Here is a 17,100-nt window from a genome sequence, read left to right on the forward strand (position 1 = left end):
TAGCTGCCTCCTTAAATTCATTTCATTCATTCATTCCATGGTACACAAATTACAGGGTTGCATACAAAATACTATGGGATATCTGAGGGAGGAATATGATTATTGAAGCAGGGAATGGTAAAAGAAGGCTTCCACAAGGAAGGAGCATTCGGTTTGGGATTTAGAGGATGGGTAGGAATTCAGCAAGCAAAGAGGAGACCATTTCAAGAGCTGAGAGGAGTCAGAACAGAGACCCGGAGATGGGGAAGCACGGGAAACAATGAGCCATAAAAGCTTGATCCCTTATGAGCAGGCACAGAATGTGTCAACTTTACTGCTTTGAGTGGCTCCCAATGTGGTTTCCCAAAGCTGTACAAAGTCCCTATCCTCCACTGTTCTGGCTGAAGGAAGAGATGAGTCAGGCTGAAGCCAGCCACTGGATCACAGAGCAGTTGGTGACAGAAAAGAGAAGATCCAACCACAATGGAGCATCAGCCCAGAAGAATCTTCATAGAATCTGAGAGTTAGAAAGAACCTCAATGACCACTTATCTAGCTGGCCCAATGCCACACATCAAACAGGTTTGGCTCAACTGAGGGCCACTGCCACAAAGGGAGCAACTGACCAGGAGATCCCTAAACCTACCTGAGGCTAGTCTAGACTCCAAGAGTTTGGGTGAAGTCAGAGGAGCATTTGACAATGGATTTGCTCCCTTCTGCTGGAATGAGGGGCACATGTAGTGAGTGACCCAAAGGAATGAGTTACTGTCTACTGCACCCAGGATCTCTGATGAGATATACCTCAGCCCTTCTGGGCTTTTGTTTTGTTTTGGTTTTCACCCACTGTGGCTCACCTAAAGGCAGCAGCAGTGAATAGAATGCTAGACCTGGAGTCAGAAAGACTTGAGTTCAAATCCAGCTTTATGCATTTACTAGCTGTGTAAACCTGGATAAGTTACTTAACCTCTATCCCACTCAGATTCATCATCTGTAAAATTGGGTTAATAATAATATCCCCCTACCTCCTCAGGGTAGTTGTGAGGATAAAATGAAATATTTGTAAGTGCTTTGCAAATCTTAGAGTGCTACAGCAATGCTAACTGTCCCAGACTAAGGAAGAGATATCAGGGAGGTGGGGTGTGTGGGGAAAGCCAAGACCCAATACACCATGGGAAAGGAAAATGGCCAGAGCTGGCATAAAGGGGACTGGATTCTCCTGCCCTTATATTTTAATTCAACAGACCTTTATTAAACAGTTATCATTTTAGGCACTGTACTAGGCCTGATGATACAACAATAAAAATGAAGCAGTCTTTGCTTTCAAAGGGTTTACATTCCCTTTGATCTTCTTTCATGACTCCAGGGGCAACTCAAATTATTCTTTTCTTATTTTGCCTTACATGATCTGCCTGCAAAATGTAACTGATTTTATGTAGCCTCAGTGACATCATTTAACACAATCCCCAAGTTAAAAGCTGTGTGACACAGTGGAATTCCATCATCAGGAGAGGTCTGAGTTGGAATCCTGCCGCTGACAGTACGAATTATGTGATTCTGGATAGGTTGAACACACCAGTGGTGTCCAACTCAAATAGAAATGGGGCCACTAAACTGTACACAAAGGATCCCTGAAGGTCATATATTGACTTAGAAAACCACATATTAATACTATCTTTGTTTTGTTGTATTTTATTTATTTTGTTATTTATTTTCCAATTACATTTTAGTCTGGTTCAGATCTCTCTTGGGACTGTTGTGGGTATTGTGGCATATTTGACACTTCTGGCATACATCATTACCCTGCTTTGCAGCCTCAATTTCATCATCTGTACAATGGGAATGAAAATACTTGCATCATCATCTTTTTAAGACTGTTTCCAATAAAGAGTTTTATAAAACTTTTATATGAAATATAAGAAGAAACGTCAATTGTTTTTATTATTTGGGCTAAGAATGGTGCAGCATCCAAACACTGTGTTATCTGTTAGTATAGAATTCAGTTTGATAAAGATGGAAAACGTATGGATTTTTTTTTGGTCAGTTTCTGCAAGCATCATGCAGAGAGTGCTTCAGGGAAAGTCCACCATGGACAGTTCCAAGAAGGCCAACAATATACCCATCTAGTGTCTCCTATCCTACCAGCCCTGACTCTTTTTGCTAATCATCATTTTGCTGCCTTTCAGAGACATACCTAGGAATCCTAGTGCCTAGGGAAAATGTGGGGAAGGATAAGGGGAGAAGACCTCCTGGGGAAGACAAAGAAATCATTCCTGAAGAGCCCACCAGGGAATGAAGAAGAGAGGGGCTAGCCTGGGGCAGAGCTTATCTAGAGTGAGGGAAGGACTCAGAAGGTTACCTTGAGCACTTGGCCTGACTTCATTTTCATGGTACCAGGGCTAACTTTAGTTTGAATCACTGGGGGGTCAGATGCAGTTGTGCCATGGAAGGGCAAGGCTATCTTCCAGAGAGAGTGCTTTCACCCTTGGTACAACTGATGACCTCTGTCCCCCAACTCCTGGGAAGAAATAGGGGAGGTAAACTATAGGACTGCAAGGACCACACACACACACACACACACACACACACAGCAGAAGCAGCAGCAACCATATCCCTTGAGCCCCAAATGAAGTGAGTACAATTTGCAGAGCTGTCACCAGTAGCTGGTGGTCCCCAAGAGTTCCAGACCTTGGGTGGGGGGCAGTGTGTATGTGCCTCTAATATTTAAAAGCCTGAGGCAAAGCATCTCTTTTGCAATCTCTTCCTACAAGTAGCACATCATCCCTATGGGCTTCCTACTGAAGTGTTAGAAAGGAGAAAGGAAAGGCAACTCCTCCTTCCCTAGCATTTGCTCATCCTTGATGCAGGACAGGTGCAGAAAGCAGGTTTTGGAAACATTTTGGGATCTCACAATACTCCTGTCATATATGATTCTTCTGTCTGGAAGCAGAGTGCGGTATGTGCTTTATTCCTACATTTCTTCCCTGCTCCAATCCCCACTTAGCAGAGTTGCTTTTCCACTGACACCTTAATAACCACAATAATAACAACAATAGCTAGCATTCCTAAGGCACTTTAAGGTTTTCAAAATGTTTTACATATTTTATCTCATTTGATCCTCACAACAACCCAGTGAGGTAGGTGCTATCATTATCCCCATTTTGCAGATGAGGAAATGGAGGCAAAGATTAAATGGTTTGCCCAGGATCACACAACTAAGTAAGTATCTGAGACAGGATTTGAATGCAGGGTTTTCTGGTTCTAAGTTCAACATTCTAGCCACTTCCCCCCCAAGATCACTGTCTGGAGAGGGTGCATCTGGCATCTGGGCTTTGGACAAAGAACACCATGGATCTGTCCTAAGACGGAAGAATGGATAGCAGGCAGAGACAAGAGAAGCTGAGATGAGAGGAAAGGCAGTCATGGAGCAAAGATAAAAGAGGGGATCCGAATGAGGGCAGTAGTGTCCCAAGGGAGACATGGAGAGGGAGCAAGTGTGAGAATCATGAATAGGGCTAAAGTAAATACATAGACATATGCACCATGCACCACAGATCTGAAGGCTGGCCAAGAAGCTTTATGTCTGAACTCTGAGCATGGGCACAGGCTCATCCCTGGCCTCCTTGTTCTGGGTTCCTCAGTCTGGGGATGACTTGGGGTATGATTTGAAGGTCTGTGACCATTTGGCGTCAGATCCTCAACCCTGTGTGTGACTAAAGAGGAGGAGGGAGGGAGATGCAGGCAGAACTAATACAACTGGATCTCAGGGACTGGAATCTTACAAAGAACTGCTTCCTGTGGCTAGTTCTATTCAGTACTGGTCTGCTGGAAGACTCTGCTACCTTCCTCCCAACTGCCACCTTCTCCAGAGAACAGGATTCTTCTTCTTTCCTCTCCAAAGCCCCCTGCAATCAGATGAATTCTCACCCAACTCAGGAATGAGCAAGTATAGAATCACAAATGTAAAGAGAGGTAGACAAAAAAAGGGCAGAAATATAAGGGGGGGACGACAACATAGAGACAAAGAGACATAGAAACAGGGAGAACCCTCACTGCCCAAGAAATCTAAAGGACCAGTCTAGATAGGGGCAGATACCATTATACAAGTCAAACCCCCATTTCACAGGGCTCTGCAGAGAACTTATCTCTGCCCTCCACTCCCATCCCCAGTTACCCTTCTGAATCCTGCAAGTGCCCATACAGACACCCTTGGGCTTGGCTAATATTTCAAAGTGAGCAAGGGACCCTCTACAAACCCATCTCTCGGAAATCAAGTAGGACTGGTCCATACCTCGGAAAGTCACTTTGGCGATGCGGTCGCCCTTGCCTTTCAGTTCTGTGATGGTCTTCAGATGAACTATGAGAGCCATACTGGACAGTCGTCACGTCTAGGGTGGGCAGGTCAGTGCCACTGAGAGGCTGTTGATGTGATGCAGCCCGCCTGCCTCTCACACTCTGCTTCTTCCCTCTGCCTCCTCCTCCTTCACCCTAGATGCTGCCCACAGAGACCCAGGAAACAGGAGCTGCTGTTCTTCAGTGCTACTCATCAGCAGAGAAGCCTCCTCCCCCTCTCCAGCTCAGAGTTGTCAATCCAGAGCCACCATTCCAAGAGTGGGCTTTGTGTGTGTGTGTGTGTATGCGTGTATGTAAGTATACATGTGTGCATGCATGCATAGGAGGACTGTGCAGCTAGAACAGAGTCTGAATGAATTTTTCACGAGCTGCCTTCTCCCAGATAAAGCGCTGCTCAGCTTCAGGTGTCTTCTCTCAGAATCTTAAGACTCCAGCAGCTGCTGGCCCATCCAACCGACCCTTTCTCCACTGCTTTTAAGGAAGCCTTGTTCTTTTGGTCTGCCAGGAGAGATATCAGTTAGGAGCAAGAGATGAAATTAAAAGAGGGGCAGGAAGAATTCAGCACAAATTATTTCTGTCCCCAAAGAGCAAGTTGCTAATACACGTGAAAAGGAGAATTGAACTGACTCCAGTTCTCTTGGTCTATGAAAAACAGGCATGTGAATGACAGCGGGTTTACATAGGACTAAGCTGTCAGAATTGTGTTTTCAGGGTAATTCTCATCTCAGCTATGCTTAGTAATGCTCAGGACACATAAGTGTCTCACATCCATTCCTGGAGCTAACAACATGAGACCCAATGGGCCTTAACAGATGGTACCTTACTCAGGAAGATTCTTCACCTACTCTATAGTACTTCTCTCCATATTGAGCAATAGGGAGATTCTACTCCTGGGGTCTCCAGAAAATAACTAGGGATCAAACAAGATGATCTCAAAGTTTTGCTTCTTACTCTTAGTGAGGTACTTGAGAGAAGAAATTAATGCCTCACTTGAGTCCAATTCATGGACAAGTCAAGACATTTCCCTCATGATGTCATTGGTCCTCTTCAAGAATGAAGGACGAACAACAATAACAATAATGATGCTCGGTGAAATTACCTAGATACCATTTATTGATATCTCTTGATATTCACTGATGTGCTTGTATTGTTTTCCCCCACAGAATGTACATTCTCTAAGAAGGGGTATTTTGATTTTATGGTCTTTGTAGCCCCGCTGTCTAGCATAGTGCCTGGCATATAGTAGCTCCTAAAGAAATGTTTCTGAAATTGAATTCCAAAGTGGAACATATGAGGAAGGTGCCTAATGATGGAAAATGCAACTCAACAAATGCTTAATCAACAGTTTTTTACACACAGTAGGTGATGAATAGGCATTTGTTGAATTGACTGTTGGTCACCTATGGGGACCAACTTGTATTGATTTGGGGGATATGCTGTGATCTGTATCTAGCCAGGAACCAGTCTGTGCTCTGCACAGACTCAAGTGGCTCATGAATGTGGGGACATGCATTCCTACACTGGAAATACCCCTACATTACATGGAAGTAAACAATCAATCCATAAATATGTATATATTCAACATTTAACAAGCAACAGTGTGGTAAGAAGTGTTGCTGGACCATTCCTATTTTCCCATCAACCTCTCTGCTACTGACTCATTACCTGATGGTTTTCTCAGTATAATGCTTCTTTTCTCTGGAAAGTTGTTTTGTGGGATCTGTATTCCTAAATATATATATATTTTTAGATCTGAGACTCCAGCTAGATATAGGTAGATATCTAGCAAAATGTCTCAGTGTTAGATCTCTCTCTCTCTCTCTCTCTCTCTCTCTCTCCTAGGGATTGGTCTCCCTTAATTATCTCCTCCTAGTTGTGTTCCCAATAAATACCCTTTTTTCCTTCCTTCCTTCCTTCCTTCCTTCCTTCCTTCCTTCCTTCCTTCCTTCCTTCCTTCCTTCCTTCCTTCCTTCCTTCCTTCCTTCCTTCCTTCCTTCTTTCCTAGCACCATGCTAGATGCTGTAGGGGAATGCCAAGAAAAATAAGACAGTCTTTTCCTGCTCTCATGGAACTTTACAATCCAGTAGAATGGCATAAAATAGAGGTACAAAGGATAGGAATGTAGAGGTGAGAGCTAAGGGAGTCCAGGAAAGACTTCATGGATAAGGCAGTAGATGAGCCTTAGGGAAGTTAGGTGGTGAGTGCATAGAGCATAGGGCCTGGAGTCAGGAAGACCTGAGTTCAAATCCAGCTTCAGATATTTACTAGCTGTGTGACCCTGGATAAGTCACTTAACATTGTTTGCCTTAGTTTTCTCACCTGTAAAATGAGCTGGAGAAGGAAACAGCAAACTATTCCAGTATCTTTGCTAAGAAAACCCCAAATGGGGTCATGAAAAGTCAGGCATGACTGAAATGACTAAACACCAAAAAAGATGAACCTTGAAGGGTAATCTTGAATTTGACATTTAGGAAAGAATATTAGCAGGAGCCCAGGCAAATGGGTGGGAAAGACTGGGTGGTATTTAGAGAACAGAATTAACAAATTAATAACATGAAAGGTCTAGTTTGTCTGGAGGAAGGGTGCATTGAAAAGGAAGAGACAGGGAGAAGTCTGGCAAGGAAGGTCAGGGTTAAAATGAGGAAGACCTTCTCACAGAAAGGTTGGGAGCTTCTTTCCAGTACACTGTAAAGAACTCAAGCAAAAGATACAAGATAACCAGGTGTTGGTAACTGTGATAGAGCAGAATGACTGGGGCTTTGTCCCACCATGCCAAATTCATAGGGTACCCCCTTCCCCCACCCTAATCTTTCTACATATGGAAACAAAGAGCTAAGTACCTAGTAAACAAGAATAATTAGTTAAAATAGAAAGCTATGGACCATGGGCGGGAATGTTAACCACCACCCCCTATATAGATCTTTCCCTGTCACCCCCTCTGCCTTTGTTTATTCTTTGGGTGGGGGATTACTTCATATTTACAATGCATATATTTTGTATTTACTTATATTTGCATACATTCTTCCTCCTGATAGAGCGTAAGCTCCTTGAAGGCTGAGTTTTTTGGTCTTTCTGTCTCTAGTACTCTAGTACCTAGCACAGACTTTGGCACAGAAATTGGCACACAGTAGTTAATTAATAAATGCTTGTTAATTATTTGACTCATGCCCACTTGCTCTCCAATATTCCTACCCTGTTCCACCCCCTCCCCAAGTGGATCAAGTGGACAAGATCCTTTTCTCTGGCCTTTCCTGAAGTGATACACAGACTTTCTTGTTCTCATTTTTCTGTCGTGATTTGTGTACTTGTCTTATTTTATTGTGTCTTCTCTATCTTTGTATCTTCCTAAGACCTGCCTTATACATTCAAGACACTTAATAACCATTTGCTGAATAGAATTGTTGTAGGAAAGCCCCTTGCAGCTTCCACAAGTATCTTCCCTTTTAGAGCCAGTTATGTAGGGGGAATAATCATAATAGTGATTTTTCTTTAGCCAAAGCACTATATTTTTCAAAGTCTAACAGGAAAGATCTCATTTGATCCTGTTAGATACAGGCTCCATTTCTGAAGAGGTGTGGGTCCTTCAGGCCTTTTCAAGAAGCTTAACCACCAACTTCTGCATGAAATTTTTTCTGATCCCTCTTCAACTTTGACTGAGTTCACTCCCTAATTACCTTCATGATATAGGTAGCATTTATGCAGCTTTTTTTTTTATAAGCAATTGGGGTTAAGTAACTTGCTCAAGGTCACACGGCCAGTTATTTCAGTTATTTCTGGGTGTGGTGCTAAGTATCTGAGCCCGGATTCAATCCCCAGGTCATCCCGACACTGGAGCCAGTGCTCTTACTCGCTGAGCCACCTGGCCGCCCCTATGCAGCCTTTTAATAGTGTACATATATTATCTCAGCTGAGCCTCACAACCTGTGATGTGGGTGCTATTTTGTATATGAGTAAACTAAGGGTGAGAGAATTAAGTGACAGATCCAGGATCATATTGCTAGTAAATGTCTTAGGTAGGACTTGAACTCAGATCTTACTGAATTCAAGTCTAGGGCTCTTACTCATTACCATCTAGTGCCTCTCACTATCTTCAGTGGATATCAGTCAAAAAACATTTATTAAGTACCTACTATATATACCACTATGTATTAAGTACCTACACTGTGCCAATTGCTGGGACACAATTAAAAAAAATAGTCCCTGCCCTCAAGGAGCTTACAATCTACTGAGAAAAGAAAATGCAAAAGGAAGGTGAATAGAGCACAGAGAAGAAAGTACCTGGTTGGGGCATGATGGAGAAGTCAAAGGAGTATAGCTCATCATGAAATAAAGAGATGGCTAGCCTTTACCCCTTCCTTAAATGGGTAGAGGGTACTGATGAGGTGAGAGCATATTATATTTAACTATTTTGTAAATATTTACACTTACTTTATACTTATGCTATATGCATATGCATGTGTGTATTTATGTGTATATATATGCAGCTGTCATTCATTAGAATGAAGTTTCCTTTCAGTAGTGATTGTTTCACTCTTTAGACTTGTATCCCAAGCACTTACTTAACCCAGTGTTTGGCATGTAGTAGGTACATATTAAATACTTATTGATTGACCATCAGCATTCCTTGTTTAAAAAAATAAAGCCTACATATCTCATTACTGGATGATTCACTTTGTCAGTGATCTCTTTCCACAACTCTGGCCTAAATTTACTGTGACTTTGTCCCCAGCCACTGTGGGTTTCCTTTTAATCTGTCTTATGCTGATTAGTCTCTCTTTTCAGCTGATGGTAATGACTACATCAGGAACTGAGGAAAAATTACTCATACTGAGGAAAGTTAGCTTCAGGACTCTATAAGGAGCCCAGCAGAATTATAGTAGACCTAAGGGAAACATTTTGAGGTACGAAGAAAAATGACTTCCAGGTATTACATGTGCTGAACAATTGAGCCCACTTTTCCCTGGCCTATATATATATCTATATCTATACATATACAGACACACATATATGTATGTATGTATATATATATATATATATATATTTGTGGGAGAATATGCCAAAGACTTTTAGGGGGATATTTTATACCAACTATTCTTATGATTCCTCCCTAGAAAATATCCCTAACTAAAAGGTGATTGACATAATTAAAGGGACTGCTATTACGGACCTAATTCTAACCAAAAAAGGAGAAATTCATTCCCCAAATGAAGAACCTTGAGAGAAAGGGGGTAGAGTAGATTTCAAAGTTCAAAGGAAGGACAGGTAGGATTCCAAGGTATAAAATACTATAAGAGGGTTCAGTGGCATGCCTTCAACAATTCACCTCTGACAATAGAAACACAAAAATTCTATAGAGGAAGAAAAGGGGAAACTCTCTAAAGAGATTGGGTGGATTACAGGGCACTCATCAAAGACCTTTTATTTTTAAAAGACATATATAGAGGTGTGCCTGCAAGGGCAGTTAACTGAAGGGGAATACAAAAGAGGGATACAATCCTGTCAGAAGTGCTGAGTCTCAGAGTGGGAGAGCTTGGGGATAAATACTAAAGATGACGTAAAAGAATCACATGCCAGCAAAACTGACAATCTCAATAAAATGGAGGGATATTTACAAACATATAAATTGCCCAGATTAACAGAAGAGAGAATAGAATATTCAAATAACTCCATTTTAGAAAAAGAAATTGAATATGCCATAAATGAGTTCTCTAAGAAAAAAATCTCCCTCACCAGATGGATTTACAAGTGAATTCTACCAAACATTTAAGGAACAATTAATCCTAATACCATATATACTATTTGAAAAAGGGACAAAGAAAGATTCCTAACAAATTTCTTTTATGACACAAATATGATTATGATACCAAACCAGGGAGAGCAAACACAGAGAAAGAAAACTATAAAGCAATGAATGTCAATGCAAAATTTTAAATAAAATGCTATCAGACATTACAGCAATATATCACAAAGATTATATACACTGTGACCAGGTAGGATTTATACCAGGAATGCAGGACAGGTTCAGTGTCAGGAAAACTATAAGCATAATTGACCATATCAATAACAAAACAATAGTCATATGATTATATCAATAGATGCAGAAAAAAGTCTTGACAAAATTCAATGCCCATTCCTATTAAAAACATTAGAAAGCTTAGGAATAAATGGAGACTTTCTTAAAATAGTAAGCAGCATCTATCTAAAATCTAGAGCAAGCATTATCTGTAAGAAGGATAAACTTGAAGTCTTCCCAATAAGATCAGAGGTGAAGCAAGGATGTCCATTATCACCACTATTATTTAATATTGTACTAAAAAAAACTAGCTATAGTAATAAGACAAGAAAAAGAAACTGAAGGAAGAAAATTAGATCAGGAGGAAACAACACTATCATTCTTTGCTGATGATATAATGGTAGATTTAGAGAACCCTAGAGAATTAATAAAAAAAAAAAACTAGGTGAAACAATTAACAACTTTATCAGTGTTGCTGGATATAAAGCACACTCACATAAATATATTACCAACAAGCTTCAGTAGGAAGAGCTAGAAAGAGAAATTACATTGAAAATAACTGCTGAATCTTCCTGCTCTCCCCCCTTCCCCCCAAAAAACAACAACCCAGGGACTATATGAACAGAAACACAATACACTTTTCAGAAAAATAAAGGATTTTCAGAAAAATAAAAACAATTGGATAAATATTAATTGCTCATGGATAGGTCAACCCAACGTAATAATTCTACCTAAGTTAATTCAGTGGTCATACCAATCAAACTATCAAAGAATTATTTTATAGAGCTAGAAAAGTAATAACAAAATTGATCTGAAAGAACAAAAGGTCAAGAAAATCAAGGGAATCTATGGGGGGAAAAGTGAAGGAAGGCAGCCTGGCAGTCCCAGATTTCAAATTATATTACAAAACAGTATTCATGAAAACAATCTGGGACTGGCTAGGAAATAGAGTGGTGGATCAGTGGAAAAGATAGAAACTGCTATCACTTTATTAGGGGAAATGTCACTAAAGAAACATTAATATCTGCTTTGCCACGAAACCCCAAAGACTATAGGACTTTTCTATCAGCCTTGAAACTGAAACTTTTCTTATGTTTTGTCTCCACCATTAGAATGTAAGCTCCTTGAGATGAGAACTGTTTTGCTTTTCTATATATATGCCTAGCACTTCACACAGTGCTTTGTTTTGTTCTTTGCCACAGTGTTTATATTTATTAGTCACCACATAGTACATAATAAATGATGATTGAAATGAAATTGAATGATGTGCACCACTTTGAAAATGGAAATCATTTAAAAAATCTTGAGTAAACTGCATGTGATTTAGACATTTTAAACTAATTTTTAAAATAATATTTTATTTTTCCAATTACATGTAAAGACAAATATAAACATTCATTTAAAAAAATTTTGAGTTTCAACTTTTCTCCCTTCCTCCCTCACCTCTCCCCTTCCTAAGATAGTAAGCAATTTGATATAGGTTATATATGTGCAGTCATGTAAAACATATTTCTATATTAGTCATGTTGTGAAAGGAGAAACAGACCAAAAGAAAAAAACACACAACAAAGAAAGTGAAAATAGAATACTTCAATCTTCATTCAGACTCCATCAGTTCTATCTCTGGATGTGAATAGTGTTTTTCCTCATGAGTCCTTTGGAATTATCTTAGATCACTGCGTTGCTGAGAAGGGCTAAGCCATTCACAGTTGATGATCCTACCACATTGCTGTTACTGTGTATAACTCACAGTGCTTTGTACACAAGACATGCTTTATTGATTGATTCAATCGAGATATCTAGGCCTTCTCTGATTATACTAATTAGGGGTATGGAGATGGGAACTACCACTCTTACGTAAGGAAATACACCTTAAAATTTAGAAATATCCAAAAGTGGAATGAGTTGTCTTAGGAAGTGGTGAATTCCTCCTGATTTTAGGTAGAGGCTGGATAACTATGTCCTTGGGATTTGGGAGTGGGAAATGCCTAGTCAGGTTTGAATTGGACTGTATACAAATATAAATAAATTCTGTCATTCTAGCAGGTGCCCATGGGCCTATGGGAAGAGAAATCACTACCAGATAGTTCCCAGTGTGCATTCTTCATTGTCTAAGGTCAAGAGATATTCCAACTGATCCCTAATGATCTCTGAGGGGTAATCTTCTAAGTAAGCTTTTCTAATTTTTTCAGATTTCTGCAACCTGACCCAAGACATAGTTCTTGTAACTTTACTCATTTGTGGATTTGGACACTCTGTATTGAATGATGAGATAAAGTAACTCATAGAATCTGAGAATTGGAAGGAACTTTCTGAATCATTTAGTCTGACCCATCCCTGAATAAAAATTCCTGCTATAATATAACTGATATGTGTTCCTCCTTTGCTTGAAGGCATCTGCTGAAGGGGAACCCTCTACCTTACTTTTAACTTCTGGATAGATAATAGTTAGGAAGGTTTCCCTTATATTGAGCTTAAATCTGTTTCTCCATAACTCCCATAATTACTTCTTGGACTCTAGGGCCAAGTAGTACACAGAAAAGCCCTCTGCCAAATGGTAGCCCTTCAGATATTTGAAGACAACTATTGCATCTCTTTAAAGTATCCCCATTAATTTACAGACGAGGAAGCTGGGGTGCAGGGAGATTAAATGATGTCCCCAAAGTCACACAAACAGTAAAGAGCTGAGGTAGGTACACTGACTCCAATGGCAAAGGCTTCCACTGTACCACATCATGGATCATGCATTTAACTTTTCCTCTCTCAGTTCTCTAGCTCACCCTACCTTGTCCCTTTTCCCCTTTCTCCTTCCACTTTTGTTAGGACCATAACTGGTCAGTAATAGGTAAGGGCATTGCTTATTTAGCCATTCCAGATTCCTCTGATCAAGTATCTGAAGGGTTATCTCATGGAAGAGGGTTAAGACTTGCTCCCTTTGGTCAGATAGGACTAAACCAGAAACCATTAAGAGGTGGGAAGTTGTGAAGTCAGTCAATCAACAAACATTTATCAAGCACCTACTATGTTCCAGGCACTGTGTTAAATGCTGGAGATATAAAGAAAGGCAAAAGATAGACTCTGTCCTTTGGGAGCCCACAGTCTAAAGGAGGAGAAAGAAGGCAAACAACTATGTACAAACAAGTTGTGTACAGGATCAATAGGAAATCACCAAGAGAGGGAAGCATTCGAATCAAGAGAGATTGGGAATATGGAGGGGGGGAAAATTTAGCCTTGATGTCTGGGAAAACTTCCTAAGAGCACGGATTGTAGGATCATAGACAGAAAGGACCTTAGAGGATGTTGAGTTCATTTACTTCATTTTATAGATGAGGAAACTTAGATACAGAGTAGGTAAATGATTGCTTGGGGTTGCATATGCTGCCAGGACATGACTGGGGTAGAATTTGAATCTATGCCTTCCTGGCTCTGGGTCCATAGTTCTAATTAGTATACCACATTATGCATCTGTATTCCTCTTTTGCCTTTCTGTTTCATTCAGAAATCACTCTCTGATTGTTCACGGTCTCCCAATTTCATGGTTGTCATGCCTGAGAAATATTTGCTGGATAGTCCTCTATGCAAAAACTTGAACTTTTCTTCATTATCATCACCACTGTAGCAAATCATATTTAGTGGAAACCACTGTGAGAAGAACATAGCACTGGGGAGTTAATACAGAAATTAATAAAAAGGCTTTCTTGAAACTCAAATTCCAAGACAGATGATAATCCTATACATTCATATGCAAGGAGCAAGATTAAACAACAAAATAGACACACAAAAAGTAACTGTGTTCAAATGCAAACAATAAGGTGTATGTGCATGTTTTGACATATTTTGCTCATTTTTTAAAAAGTATTTTCTGGCTCCTGCTCAAAACCTCACCCTCCACTCTCCACCCTCTTTTGTGTAGAAGTTTTAAGGGCTAGGAGACATGAGGAGGAAATTATGAGAAGAATAGGGGAGAGAGCAGTAAAAATATTGCGTCTGAGAGAATGAAAATTGGAACCTTGTGCAGGAATTTTGTATCAATGCAAACCAAGAAATAACCACAGGGCACATAAAAGTTGAAGCTAGAATGGGTCAACTGGGGTTTTGCCCCACATTGCTGAAATTTAGGGGATTTTAACAGTACTTATGCTCCTTCTGAAAGTAGAAACAATTGATCTTAGTACATACCTAGTACATAGCAAGAATAATTAGTTTAAAAGAGAGGTTACCCCCTCCTTATCCCTCACCTACCCGAAGATGAATGGATAGCTCTCCAATCTCACCTTACCTTGCTTCCTTTCCCTGGGCAGTCTCACCAGCATCTGCCTTGTAGTACCCATGAGGTCTCTGTCTCTCTTACCATAGCACCATGTATTCTGAGGACTCTTCCTGAGATCTTCCTCCAAATTCAACCAAATTCATCTTAAAAAGTTGATTTCTATGTGGCTTTGGAGAAGCTTGTCCTAAGGTACATAGTATCTTGTCTACCAGAGACACCAGAATTGTTAGCTTCAGCACAGGAGCAACTAAAAATGTTGATAATTGGCAGTAGATGGAATATCTACTTTGGCTGGGAACCAAAGTCAAAGAGATGTAGAATCTTAGAATTGAAATGGAATGCTATGGTCTTCTAAGTCTAACCTCTAGCCAAAAAGTTATCCCCTCTAAAGCATACCCTGCAAATGACATCTATCCTGTGTTTAAAGACCTCCAAGGATAGGAAACCCACAACCTTCCAAGGGAGCACATTCACAGATTCATAGAGAGGTTAAAGGGACCCCAGAGGTCACCTACTCTCTAACCCCTTCATTTTACAGATGAGGAAACTGAGGCCAAGATGGATTAAGTAACTTGTACACATGTAGTAAGTCTTAAAAGTGGGATCTGAACCCAGGTCCTCTGACTCTGGAGCCCCTGATTCTTTCAATGTTACTCTGTGTCCTACTTTCTGTTATTGTTATTTAATCATTTTAGTCATGTCCAACTCTTCATGACCCTCATTTGGGATTTTCTTGGCAAAGATACTGGAGTGGTTTTGCCATTTTCTTCTCCAGCTCATTTTATAGATGAGGAAACTGAGGTAAACAGGGTTAAGTGACTTGCCCAGGGTCACACAGCTAGTAAGTTTCTGAGGCCAGATTTGAACTCAGGAAGAGGAATCTTTCTGATTCCAAGTCCAGTGTTCTATCCATTCCAACACCTAGCTGCATTCTGCTTTGGTACGACTAAAATCATTCACAAGCTTTTCTTGACATCAAGCTTAAATTGCTTCTTTGTTCTGCTACTGATTGCTTCTGGTTCTGGGATTTGGGGCCAAGGTAAGAGAGCAAATCTAGAGTCTCTTCCATATGACAGTGCTCCAAATATTTCAACACAGCTATCAGGAATCCCCACATGAGGCAATGCTCCCAGATATCCCTGAGTGGTTACAGCACAGATGAAGAGGAAGAGGGAAAGAGAAGGGAAAAGACAGGATGAGCTGGAAAACAGAGAAGGATGCCTAATTGGAGAGGAAAAGAAAGGGGTAAGTACACTGATCTATTAAGGATCCAATATAGCCCTCCTCCCACTAACATAAAGGACACCTGGATTTGGAATCAGAAGACCTGGGTTCAAATCCCAGTCTTTTGACTGTCTATGTGACTTTGGGTTAGTCATTCAACCACTCTGAGCTTAAGTTCCTTCAGCTATAAAATGAGGGGGTTGGTCTAGATCAGTGGCTCTCAACTTTGTTTGGTTTCAGAACCCTTTTAATCTCTTAAATATTATTGAGGACCCTGCCAAAGAATTTTTGTTGATGGATATTTATCCTACTAGAAATGAAAACATCGGGGCCGCCAGGTAGCACAGCGAGTAAGAGTACCGGTTCCAGTGTTGGGACGACCTGGAGATCGAATCCCGGGCTCAGACGCTCAGCACCACACCCAGAAATAACTGGCCGTGTAACCTTGAGCAAGTTACTTAACCCCAATTGCTTAAAAAAAAAAAAATGAAAACATCTTAGTATTATGAAGATCATTCTGAAAGGGTCTCAAAAACCCCCTCCCCCTGGGCTCCCCAGACCACACTTTGGGAACTTCTGGTCTAAATGGCTTCAAGGGTTCCTTTTAGATCTAGCTTTGATCCCGTATTTTGACTGTAAATATTATGACTAACTGTTCTCTCCAGACCAACTCCATGATTTCCAACCCAGCCATATTGTACTTGGACACTAGACTGGACAAATATTAGCCCAGCTTCTCTTGCTGGGTACATTCTGAGAAAGGGACAAAGTCTGTCCTTTATAAGCATTTATCATAAATATTGTAATTACAATAATCACTCACAACTTTCCATTTTTTTAAGTTGTACATCATGCTTTCCTCAAAACAATACTGAAATATCAAAGATTCACAGAATTGGAGAGTTGAAAGGGATCTACTTCAGTGGCCATCTATCCAAACCCATACACCAAAGGAGTCCCCACTATAACATGCCCTCCTCTTAGCTGTCTAGTTTCTTCTTGAAGACCTCTAAGGAAGGGGACCCCCCCCACCTGTCACTGGAGGCAGCCATGCTGCTTTGGGGCAACTCCAATTATTAAAGAATTTTTCCCAACATCAAATCTAAGCTTCCATCTTTGTAACTTTTGCTCTCATCAGTCTGTGTTGCCCTCTGGGGCCAAACGGAACAAGTGATTCTGCCCCTACATGACAGAGCTTCAAGTCCTTGTAGATAGATAGCTGTCCCTCCTGAGACTTCTTTTCTCTAAAAACTAAAAATTCTTTC

The 17,100-nt window shown here is 40.5% G+C and overlaps 1 protein-coding gene across 1 annotated transcript in view; it reads right to left on the reverse strand.

Annotated features, from left to right (window-relative positions):
- OTOF (otoferlin) overlaps window positions 1-4,401 on the reverse strand; it is a 187,330-nt gene extending 182,929 nt beyond the window's left edge. Inside the window, exon 1 of the mRNA XM_069071807.1 lies at window positions 4,267-4,401. Coding sequence (XP_068927908.1) covers window positions 4,267-4,345 — 79 coding nt within the window. The 5' untranslated portion in view covers window positions 4,346-4,401. The remainder of the gene's footprint in view (window positions 1-4,266) is intronic.
- Between the last annotated feature and the right edge of the window lie 12,699 nt (window positions 4,402-17,100).

This window comes from Petaurus breviceps, unplaced genomic scaffold (assembly GCF_028583685.1).
Source record: "Petaurus breviceps papuanus isolate PSGF00001 unplaced genomic scaffold, PetGlider_PUasm1.0 90845, whole genome shotgun sequence".
NCBI classification, from domain to species: Eukaryota; Metazoa; Chordata; class Mammalia; order Diprotodontia; family Petauridae; genus Petaurus; species Petaurus breviceps.